At 44.0% G+C, this 12,176-nt stretch overlaps 1 protein-coding gene across 3 annotated transcripts in view; it reads left to right on the top strand.

Moving 5' to 3' along the window:
- TMC5 (transmembrane channel like 5) overlaps positions 1 to 12,176 on the top strand; it is a 49,409-nt gene that overhangs the window by 27,960 nt on the left and 9,273 nt on the right. For all 3 annotated transcript variants that reach the window (XM_040458924.1, XM_040458926.1, XM_040458925.1), the window contains 6 exons: positions 2,010 to 2,088; positions 2,825 to 2,922; positions 4,740 to 4,835; positions 8,099 to 8,174; positions 8,362 to 8,495; positions 10,848 to 11,021. In XM_040458924.1, the coding sequence (XP_040314858.1) occupies positions 2,010 to 2,088; positions 2,825 to 2,922; positions 4,740 to 4,835; positions 8,099 to 8,174; positions 8,362 to 8,495; positions 10,848 to 11,021 (657 nt within the window). The remainder of the gene's footprint in view (positions 1 to 2,009; positions 2,089 to 2,824; positions 2,923 to 4,739; positions 4,836 to 8,098; positions 8,175 to 8,361; positions 8,496 to 10,847; positions 11,022 to 12,176) is intronic.

The following is a 12,176-nucleotide window of genomic DNA, read 5'->3' as shown; positions in this document are numbered from 1 at the left end:
CATTAGTCAAGCTGTGAGCCTTGGTAGCCACTGCCTCAGCTGGGAGAAAGAGGTGCATTAAAAATTTTTTCTTTTAATGTTTACTTATTTTTGAGGTAGAGAGAGAGAGAGAGAGCACAAGTAGGGAGGGGCAGAGGGAGAGGGAGACACTGAATCTGAAGTAGCCTCCAGACTCTGAGCTGTCAGCACAGAGCCCAACACGGGGCTTGAACTCGTGAACCACGAGATCATGACCTGAGTCGAAGTTGGATGCTTAACTGACTGAGCCACCCAGGAGCCCCAAGAGGTGCATTTTTGTAATTCAGACACCCAAATGGAGGTAGAAGGGGTGCTTTTGGCAATTAGTTGGCTGGGAGGGGGTGCCTTTTTGTGCTAGAGGTGACCCCAAGGTTTCGATAAACAAAGCATAAAACAACCCAAATTTTGTCCTTGCTCCTTCCTGGCTAGTTCCCTGACCAGTTCCTGTTTATGGTGTTTATGACAACAGGTCAGTACCATGTAGACTGAGTTTCTTTACTGATCAGTTCCAGAGCCCTTGCCTTCTATGGCCTGGGAGATCTGGCTCCTGGCCAGCTCTCCACCCTCATCTGGAGAATTTGGATGAAGAGGTGGTTAGACATGTATGCTCAGTGGGCCATTTTGAACCAATAAATTTCCTCTTTGTGTTTTTCTGATCATTTAAGAGTTTAGTTGTCTTTTAATATACATCAGCCCTTTGTACAGCTTCAACAAAATATTCAAAATCTTTGCATGAAGAGAAAATGGGAACTCTCAGAAGTACACGGTTCTTTTTGATCTGAGATGAGATTTTTCTCAGCGTAGAAGAGTGTGTTTTCAAGTTTAACTTGAAGCTACACTGCAATGAAGGTCTCCTGATGCCTTAATCCAGTAGACAGTGAGGGTGTATCACAGGCTAGGCACTAGGCAAGAGATTGGGGATCTGGCACTGAGAAAGATCTAGTGCCCTTCCTTCATGGAACTTCAGAGTCTAACACAAAGGTTCTCAACCTTCAGCATACATCAGAATTACCTGAAGGGATTTCTTGGTCCTGTCTCCAGGGTTTCTGATTCAGTAGGTCTAGAGTAGGGCCTGAAAATTTGCCTTTCTAGCAGGTTTGCGGACAAGGCTGATGCTGCTGGTTCAGAGGACACACTTTGAGAACCCCTGGTCTAGTGGTACACAGTTCTTGGCACACCAGGGCTGAAGCCCTATTAAAACCAGCAGCTATTGACTTTGGCAAAGTGACTAGGTTTAAGAGATGGTCCTCAGTTTCAGTCTTTGTCATGGCCCTCACAAGCTGTGTGCCCTTGGACACGTGTCATCTCTGAACTTCAGTATCCTCATCAGTAAGATAGACATAAAAATTCTATCTACCTGATGACAGAGTTGTAGAAAGTAAGAATGGCAGCAAAATTGTAAACATTAGGCTGTGAAGATTAAGGTGATTCAGTGAGGTTCTTAGCACAGTGTACTGCCCATGCTCAGCACCCAATTAAAAGTATGTACATTTATTATTATTACAATGAGAAGCGAAATCAGATAGTTTGGAATGCACTGAAAGAGGGTATATCAGTTGAAATAGGTTATGCTGCAGTAACAAACATCCCCTATCTCCCTAATCTCAGTGGCTTCGAACACAAAGATTTAGTTCTTGCTCATATTATGTGTCCACTGTGGATGGCAGGTGGTTTTGGTCATGTCATTCGTGCAGGGATCCAGGCTGACAGCAGCAACCGTCTCAAATATTGCTGATGGCCATTCCAGACGGAAGACAGTGAGTTCTGGAGAGCCTCGCTGGCATTTCAGTGCTCCAGCCTAGAAGGACGCAAAGTGACACACATCACTTCTGCTCACAAATTACTTGCCAGAACTAGCCATATTGGCCCCAGTCAAACCACACGGGAGCGGGAATTTCAGTCCTACCATCTGACCAAAAGGAATTATTAGCAAACAGTACTAATGACTGTCATGGAAGGTAACAATAGTTGTTTTCTCTTCTGTTATTTAGAAACATCTTTCTGAAAATATCAATCATTGGAATTCTTTGTTACTATTGGCTCAACATTGTGGCCCAGGCTGGTGAAGAGGTGAGATTTCTGTGCTGTTCTGCCTTGAGTTTTTTTCTTAACCTTTGAATACAGGGAGGAAGTGAATTTCTCTGGTTTCTCAGAATTTCTACTCATGATCTTAGAGTTGATATAATATTCTTCCTTCCATCCATCCATCCATCCATCCATCCTTCCATCCTTGGGCTGTGCACTCAAAACATCCCTCTCCTCGTTCAACCAAATCTAAAAGCTCCCGGTCCATCAGTTCATAGCACTGACTTCCTGCAGAGGTAATTGATCACCAGTTTCATGAACTAAGTCAGCCTTCCAATTTGTGACAGCCTGCTAAACCTCTAAGCCTCTTTCTTAGTCAAATAAGTATTAACGGATTTTCATAAGGTTAATAAACAAAGAGTAAAGGCATTGTTGCCATTGATGCCTTCTGCTAGCCCTGGCTGAGAAATGGGATCCAGAGGGCATAGGACAGGGATGAAAAGTTTAAAGAGGAGAGATAGTGAGAAGGGAAAGTTTGGGGTGCACATGGAGGGCAAGCTTTAGTGGGGGAAGAGCAACACAGAAAGGGAATAAACACCCTTGAAAACAAACTCAACAAATTAACGGTGCGTCCCTGCCCAGAGTGGGTCTGCTTTTCTGGATGTACGAGGACCCAGTCACATTGGCCAGCAACCATGTCCTAACGAGTATAGGGTACCAGAAGGGCACTGGGCGGAACCAGCAGCCCCTTCCCACATCCTGACTCTTGTTTACCTTTCAGTGTTGGGAAACTCTCATTGGCCAGGAAATCTACCGGCTCCTTCTGATGGATTTTGTGTTCTCTTTGGCTGATTCCTTACTGGGGGAATTCCTGAGGAGGTAAATATTTATCAGCCTTGAGTCATTAGTACCTGATGTTGGAACCAGAGCCAGAGTCTTGGCTGAGCTGGAAGTATGGGTATCCCTTACGCTTACTATAGTTAGCACATAGGCGTCCCTTATTTATTTCAAGTATGCACTGTGACAAGTCTGCCTGTTGTTCTTTGGGACGTTGCTTGCTTCTGAAATTAACCAAAATTTCACTTTGACCTGACAGTCCTGTTGTCCAAGTTCATTCAGCTAAACCCTTTACAAACTTCTCTTGAGATAAAGACATTACTGGATGCAAAACATAGAAAGTGAAAGTCTTTGAGAACTTTCCACCACAGATCATTTTAATTGTAGTGTATATTCTTCCAGATTTTTCTGTGCACATATTGCTTTGTGTGACTGTATTATATAGTTTCAAAGATAAAAATTGGGTCATGCTGAAAATCATTGTGGACTTTGCCCTTATTTTTTTTTAACATTATGCTGTGGCATCTTTCTATGACGACACCTATAGATTTATCTCATGATCCATTTAATTGACTTTGATTCATGTGCTAATTGTGATTTTAGACACCAGGTAGACACCAGGTGTACAGAACTGAGGCAGTGTTGTCATTGGCTCATGTACAGTCCTCTTCTATTGATCTGTTCATTTATGTGTTAATAATATGATGAGCATCTCATTCCTTATAGACATGTACATATTTCTGTAAGCTGCGCCAGTGATAAGATGGCATAACACATGTATGGAAACCAATTTGACAATAAATTTCATATATAAATAAATAAATAAAACGAAAAAAAACAAAAAAACCCAAAAACTAAGGAGATCAACAACAGTAATGACAAAAAAAAAATGGCATAACACAATAATGATTCTTTCCTCAGGGGTAGGTTGCGTGCCCTATTTCTACACTCAGTCTGCCCAAACTCACTTTTATTACAGCCTCTGTCCAAGGTCTAGATGTAAAGGTTAGGAGGTTTTTTGTTTTGTTTTTGTATCTTTGACGGCATTTTTTTCTTTTTATTATTAGCATCCTCTCTGTCTCAAGTTTCCTCGGGATAAATGGAGATCTTGGTTTCCTCTTGTGGATTTAGAAAATGGGGAAACCCTATTAATCTGATAGCAGTAACCAAACATGGAAAACTTTTCCATTTAGGGGGGGTTAGGAAATGCTGAGTTACCTGGTCCTGAAAAAACAGGTTTAACAAGCAAAGAGTGATAATAGGTAGGATAACTTTAATAATGATCTCATTTATATAATATCTATTGTTAAGTTATAGTTAACTATTTAAATAATATATGGGATAACTTAAATAATAGTCTCTAGAATTTTTCAAAAAATCTTTATTTATTTTGGGAAAGAGAGAGAGCCCGCACGCAAGCAGGGAAGGGGCAGGGAGAGAGAGAGAGAGAGAGAGAGAGAGAGAGAGAAAGAGAGAAAGAGAGAATGAGAATCCCAAGCAGGCTCTGCACTGTCAGCACAGACCCCGACACCAGGCTCTTACTCACAAACTGTGAGATCATGATGTGAGCCGAAATCAAGAGTCAAAAGTTCAACCAACTGAGCCACCCAGGCGGCCCTAGAATTTTGTAAACCACTTCAGCAGTACCTCTGCTCGAATGCATTGTGATAGTTCCATTTTCCCTCAATTCCTTCAATTATTTCTTCAAAAATACACTTACACTTGGAACTTTTCAAAAATTTGCAAAAGAACTTATGACTTTATTCCAAACTGGTGATGCTCTACTTTGTTGATTGTGGGGAATCTTCTGAAGGAGAGGGTTGATGGTTGGGGCACTAAACTCAGCGATGTTTTCACAGACTCATTGGAATGCAGTTTCCAACGAGCCTTGGTTTACAGGAGTTTGACATCGCGAGGAACGTCCTGGAACTGATCTATGCACAAACTCTGGTGTGGTAAGTTTTGAGAATCTTCAGACTGACTCAGAAATATTTTCTAAGTGGGGATATTGTGGCTGTTTGTCACCCTTATGAGCACCTTCTAAAAATTGTGGTAGGAATATACATAATATAATATTTATCATCTTAACTATTTTTAAATGTATGGTTCAGTAGTGTTGAATACATTCACATAGCTGTGCCACAGATCTCCAGAACTCTTTTCATCTTGCAAAACTGAAACTCCATACCCATTTAACAAGAACTCCCCATTTCCTCCTTCCCCTACCCCGCTAGCAACCAGCATTCCATTTTCTGTCTTTTGGAGTTTTACTACTCTAGATACTTTATGTGAGTGGAATCACACACAATTTATCTTTTTGTGATTGGCTTATTTCATTTAGCATAATGTTCTTCAGGTTCATACATATTGTAGCATGTATCAGCACTTCCTTCCTTTGAAAGGCTGAATAATATTCTGCTGTATGGATATACCACATGTTTATCCATTCACCCATGGGTGGACATTTGGGTTGCTTCTACCTCTTGGTTATTGTGAATAATGCAGCTATGATTATGGGTGTGCAAATATCTCTCTGAGACCCTGCTTTCAATTCTTTTTTATTACGCTTATTTTTTAGAGACAGAGACAGAGTGCCAGTGGGGAAGGGGCAGAGAGAGAGGGAGACACAGAATCCAAAGCAGGCTCCAGGCTGTGAGCTGTCAGCACAGATCCCAACGTGGGGCTCGAACTCATAAACCACAAGATCATGACCTAAGCCAAAGTCAGATGCTTAACTGACTGAGCCACCCAGGCGCCCCTCAGTTCTTTTGGATATATACCCAGAAGTAGAATTGCTGGATTATATTGTACTTATGAGCACTCTTAAGTTTTTTGTTTTTTAATAAATGATGTGCATAAATCAGCTGATGTGGTAATAACAATATGGCTCCATTTATTGAGTGCTTACTTTGGCCAGGTTTTTGAGCCCTAGAAACAAAGCCCTCATACTATTGACCATTAATGAAGGTTCCAAAGGGAAATGTTAGCAGCAAGGGGGAAAAAGTTGCAATCAGAGATGGCCATTATTACTTCTGGGTCTTTATGGTTTGTGTTAATAAATTGCAAATAAGCACAATTGAAAACACATGTATCTTTTCTTTTCTCCATGGAAATGATAGATTTAACCTCTGTGGGTTTTAGGAGAATGTTGCCTTTGATGATGAGCTTTAAAAGAAGATAACAGGGTGACAGAAAGGCAATGTATATTAGGGACAATGGTAGAGATGAGGTGAGGTAAGTGTGTCCCAAACTTCAGCCTTTTGCACACCAGCCTGCCTATTTTTTGGCTTATCTACATATCACTGGTACTGGTTTTTACTTAGTATTATCTTTTATATAGTTTGCCTTTTTAAAAATGTTTTATTTTTTATTTTTATTTTTTTTAATGGTTATTTATTTATTTTTGAGGGAGAGAGGTAGAGAGCACACAGGGGAGGAGCGGAGAGAGAGGAAGAATCCCAAGCAGGCTCCATGCTGTCGGCGCAGAGCCTGGTGTGGGGCTCGAACCCATAAACCGTGTGATCATATCCTGAGCTGACATTAAGAGTTAGATGCTTAACTGACTGAGCCACCCAGGTGCCCCTAAATACATTTTTAAAGGAGTCTTTATTTTACCACCAGAATGGAAAATCAGAGTCATTTGAGAGAAACTGCAAGTAACTTAAAAAATAAAACAAAACCCAGGACACCTGGCTGGCTCAGTTGGTAGAGCATCTGACTCTTGATCTCTCTTGATCTTGGGGTCGTGAGTTTGAGGCCCATCTTGGGTCTAGAGATTACTTAAAGAAAAATGTCAGGGTGCCTGGGTGGCTCAGTCGGTTAAGCGTCCGACTTCGGCTCAGGTCACAGTCTTGCGGTTCGTGAGTTCGAGCCCCGCATCAGGCTCTGTGCTGACAGCTCAGAGCCTGGAGCCACTTCGATTTCTGTGTCTCCCTCTCTCTGCCCTTCCCCTGTTCATGCTCTCTCTCTGTCTCAAAAATAAATAAAAAACATTAAAAAATTGTTAAAAAAAAGGAAAAATGTCAGTCACTTTAGAAAAATAAAATAAGGGGCGCCTGGGTGGCTCAGTTGGTTGAGTCTCTGACTGTTGGTTTCAGCTCAGGTCGTGATCTCATGGTTCCAAGGGTTCAGTCCTGCATGGGGCTTTGCTCTGGCAGCATCATGGAGCCTGCTAGGGATTCTCTCTCTCTCTCTCTGTCCCTTCCCCACTCAAGCTGTCTCTGTCTCTCTCAAAATAAATAAATAAACTTTAAAAAAATAAGAAAAATAAAATAAAATAAAACCAAGCCAATCACCACCAGTCATTAAATTCTAGCTGGATGCTCCCGTCTGCCAAGGCTCTCAGTTTAAAGCTTTACCTCCCCCCTCCCACCTTTCTTTTGGGAACAAAGGGAGGTTGACAAGTGTTAGGACCACCAAAGTGAGATTTTCTTCTCTCGGCACTCAGGAGTATTAGGGAGAATTGAGAGAGAATGCCTTTCCCATCTGTAACTCAGTGCAGTTTAATGCCTCTCCCTGCGGGACCTCAGACCTTCTTGAATGCCATGGAGGAAGCAGGAGGACATGTCCCGCATTCGGGACACCTAGGTTAGGGCTTGCTGAAGACCATTTGGTGGTGTGTGGGTGGTGCTTTCTGCAAACTCTCTTTTCCAAAGCTGGGAAGGGAGCAGCCGGCTATACTGGGTGTGGTGGGAATGCTCCTGGTCTACAGCCATAGAGCACACTCCCTCTGTATTAGTCTGCTAGAGCGTCCATAACAAATACCACAGACTGGGTGGCTGAAACGACAGAAATTTATTTTCTCACAGTTCTGGTGGCTAGAGGTCCAAGATCAAGGTGTTCGTAGGTTGGTTCCTTCTGAGACCTCTGTCCTCGGCCTGTGGGATGGCACCTGCTTCCACAGTCTTCACATGGTCCCTCTGTGTGTATCTGGGTCCTAATCTCTTCTTTTAAGGACACCAGTTATATTGTATTAGGGCCTACTCTAGGGACCTCCTTTTACTTTAATTACCTCTTTAAAGACCCCTTCTCCAAATAGTCACATTCTGCGGTACTAGGGGTACTAGGACTCCAACATACGCGTTTTGGAGAAGCACAGTTCAGCCTGTAACACCCTCTTTCCCTTCCCTCCACATCCCCTGTACCTGCCCTCCTCCCACCACATTCTCTGTCTTCATGTTTCCCCTGACTTTTGACACTCACCCTTTTTCCCTCATAGGATTGGAACCTTCTTCTGCCCTCTGCTGCCCTTTATCCAAATGATTACTCTTTTCATCATGTTTTATGTCAAAAACGTGAGTCAGCCTGAAGGTGGAAGGAATTAGCTTCTCCCAGTCCCATGTGGCCCCGTGGTTGGAACTGAGTCGGGGGGCAGTGGGGAGGGGTGCTGGGAAGGGTTATCGGGAAGCCATTGCCTGGCTGGGGTCCCTCTGGCCTGTCCCTCTGGCCACAGATGGGAGGTGTCTGCTTCTCTCTCTTCAGATCAGCCTGATGATGAATTTCCAGCCTCCGAGCAAAGCCTGGCGAGCCTCACAGATGATGACTTTCTTCATCTTCTTGCTCTTTTTCCCATCCTTCACCGGGGTCCTTTGCACCCTGGCCATCACCATCTGGAGGTAGGAAACCGTGGCTTGTGGAGAGGTCTTAGAGATGGGGTGAGTGAGTGTTTTAAAATGTAGGTTTTGGGACACCTGGGTGGCTCAGTCGGTAGAACATCAGACTCTTGATCTCAGGGTCATGAGTTCAAGCCCCACATTGGGTGTGTAGCCTACTTTAAAATAAATAAGTAAAATGTAGGTTTTATTATTATTAAGGTTTGGTGAGGCCAGCAGATCAGGAGATGAATGTCATTGGAAAGATGATTTATTTTACTCAGATCCCAGTAGAAGTGGTAGTGGGGGTGGGGATGCCACACCACAGGAGGCCACATGAGGGAATCCCAGGGTTGGTCAGGACACAGCGGGAGTGAGGAGAAAGTGTGGGCAAGAACCTTTATTGTGGTTGGGACACCTGGATGGCTCCTTCGGTTAAGCGTCTGACTTCAGCTCAGGTCATGATCTCTCAGTTTGTGAGTTTGAGCCCCGCGTGGGGCTCTGTGCTGACAGCTCAGAGCCTGGAGCCTTCTTTGGATTCTGTGACTCCTCCTCTCTCTGCCCCTCCCATGCTCATGCTCTGTCTCTCAATAATAAATAAACACTAAAAAATAATTAAACAAAAAAAAAAAAAGAACCTTTATTGTGGTTTCCCTGGGAAGGAAAGGGCGAGAGAGGATAGGCAGGTTTAGGATTGGCTCGTTTGAACAATTTCAGTGGCTTTGGGGGCTGTCTGGATTTATCTGGTTACCTGGCCCTGTGGGGTTCAGGGCAGGGGGAGAGTGACCCTGAGTGTGAGAGCCTGATGGAGGAGGTGGAGGGTGGGGTGTGGGCTCTGGGTTGGTTGTTTTGCATGGAAAAAACATACCATGTAGGGGAGCTCCCGGGAGGGGCTATCTCTCCAGGGTCTGTAAGGCCCCAGATGTCAAAACATCGCAGTAAGAAGACGTGCTTAATACAGTATTGAACCCAAGTCCCCTTGGTAACCAGCAGACACAACAGCCAAAGGAGCGAATGTGTCTTAGTTTGGTCATCACCCACCAGGTGATGGCAGGGCTTCCTCACTTCCTAGAGGCCTGCAGTTTCCCAGAATGGGGACTAAACTTCCACTAAATGAACCGAAATGCCCTGTCTGAGCTGGTTCCCTCCTCGCTCTCCAACCTCACCCCACGTTGGCTCCACCCTTCCTTCATCCTCATGACTCTTGCTCCATTCCTGGGACCCTGTGAGCCTCTCCCAACACAAGGTGGAGTCCTTTGTGTGTTCTTCCCACTCCCTCTGCCTGGCGGCCTTCTGTCCCCCACTCTGGGTCTCAGCTCAGAAGTCATCCTCAAGATCTAACCTTCATGACCATGCTTGCCTACTGTCTTTCCCACCTCTTCTCCCTCTAGGGGCACTTTCTTTTCTTCCCTCCACCGTTCACATTCAGAAATGCCTTCGCTTGAATCTTTGTTTAATCATTAGCTCATTAGTTGTCCATTTTTCTTACTAAAATGTAAACCTGGGAGGACAGAGACCATGTCTGTCCTGTTGCTATGGAATCCCCAAGGGCTTAGTATCTAGCACAGTACTTGGAACAGGTGAAATAAGCTTTTATAGAATGAATGAATGAAGCAAACAAACAAAAGAGTTGATTTTTTTTTTAAGTTTATTTATTTTGAGAGAGAGCAAGTCAGGGGAAGGTCAGAGAGAGAGAGAGAGAGAATCCCAGGCAGACTGTCAGTGCAGAGCCTGATGTGGGGTTTGAACTCATGAACCGCGAGATCATGACATGAGCCAAAGTTGGACACTTAACCGACTGAACCACGCAGGTGCCCCAGGAGTTGATTTTTAGGATACAGATGGAACTGGAACCATCAGGAACTCAAGTGGCTTCAGGGCAGGCTACTCTGTTTTATGATGTCTTTGCTTCTCTCTTTTCTCTCTCTTCCTAACCAGTTCTTAGTTTCCTGCTAGTTTCTGCTAATTCATAACAACTGACTGCATGTGGCCCTCATTGCCACAACCTCACCTTCCATAGATTGCAGGGTCCCTTCTTCATATGTCTTAGTTCAAGTTCCCAAGAAAAAGAATCTGATCACCCAGTTCATTTATTCAAGCCAGGATACCACGAAGTTCACTGCCACTCTTGGGATCGGCTCCCATTAGATCAGATGATATAACCCTGTCTGGGAGCTGAGCCTCAGTGGGGTCACACGGACAAAACATACCTGTTGAGGCCGTGAGGGAGAGAGCTTCCTTGGGAGGGAGGGTATGGGAACATCAGGCAGGCATTGCTGGTTCCAGGTCCAGAACCCAGAAAGGACAGTTTGGTTTTAGAACAAGCTATACCAGAGTCTCACGCTACAGATGTTTTCCTGTCTCCCGTTTTACCAGATTGAAACCTTCAGCTGATTGTGGCCCATTTCGAGGTCTGCCCTTCTTCATTCACTCCATCTACAGCTGGATCGATACCCTGAGTAAAAGGCCCGGCTACCTGTGGGTTGTTTGGATCTACCAGAACCTCATCGGAAGCGTGCACTTCTTTTTCATCCTCACCCTCATTGTGTTGTAAGTGGAGTGCTTTGGGAAACTGGTGGAGAAAACGTGTCATTAACAAGACATGTGGATAGTCTGGGGAATGTTTCCCAGGAGAGCAAACGGCTACAGTGTAGCTCAGTGTTCTGGATGCTCCTGACTTTGCCCTTGAATTTTTTTTTTTTAACGTTTATTTATTTTTGAGACAGAGAGAGAGACAGAGCATGAACGGGGGAGGGTCAGAGAGAGGGAGACACAGAATCTGAAACAGGCTCCAGGCTCTGAGCTGTCAGTACAGAGCCCGATGCGGGGCTCGAACTCACGGACCGCGAGATCATGACCTGAGCCGAAGTCGGCCGCTTAACTGACTGAGCCACCCAGTTTAAGAGTTGCTTACTATCATCTTGTCCCAGGTGTTTTCATTTTTTGTTTTTTGTGAGCTTTTTTTTTTTTTTGCCTGTTTTATGAAGAAAGCAATACCTGCTCTGTCTCCTTTTAAGAAATAGCATGAAAACAAAATGAAAATTTGGATTTGAGAATGCTTAGGAAAATTATATGTGTGATGCTTTCTAAGATTGGCATTATGTTCAAATGGGTTGGGCATTGTTCATATGTGTGACAGCGTTCTTTTGTTTTCAAATAAAAACAATTATTTCTGGCCCCACCGCCAGGGGTGGGTGCCAGATGCCTGAGGTGGAGGGGACTCCACGGTACTCTTTGGCTTTCTGTCTTTTACTCCTCTGCACCTGAAAAGATGCCGGAGTCATACATGTGACTCTAATTTTGATGAGCTATGTGAATTGCTACATCAAGAATTTAAAGCCATCAGATCTACAGGTTTCAGTATGGGGTGGAGATGTGGTTCTCAGCAAGCTCGAGTTAAAGGTAGATGTGCTGGATATACTGGAACAGGAATTGAAATTACCATTCACTTTTCTTTTTTTCTTTTTTTTTTTAATGTTTATTTTTGGGAGAGAAACAGAGTATGAGTCAGGGAGGGGCAGAGAGGGACACAGAATCTGAAGCAGGCTCCAGGCTCTGAGCTGTCAGCACAGGGCCCAACGCAGGGCTCAAACTCAGGAGCCACGAGATCATGACCTGAGTTGAAGTCAGATGCTTAACTGACTGAGCCACCTAGGCACCCCTAAATGATTCTATTTTTTTTTTTTAATTTTTTTTTTCAACGTT

The sequence above is a fragment of the Herpailurus yagouaroundi genome, unplaced genomic scaffold, assembly GCF_014898765.1.
Source record: "Herpailurus yagouaroundi ecotype Mexico unplaced genomic scaffold, PumYag 222, whole genome shotgun sequence".
NCBI lineage: Eukaryota > Metazoa > Chordata > Mammalia > Carnivora > Felidae > Herpailurus > Herpailurus yagouaroundi.
The sequence above is the reverse complement of the archived record's forward strand: the minus strand, read 5'-3'. Positions and strand labels throughout refer to the sequence as shown.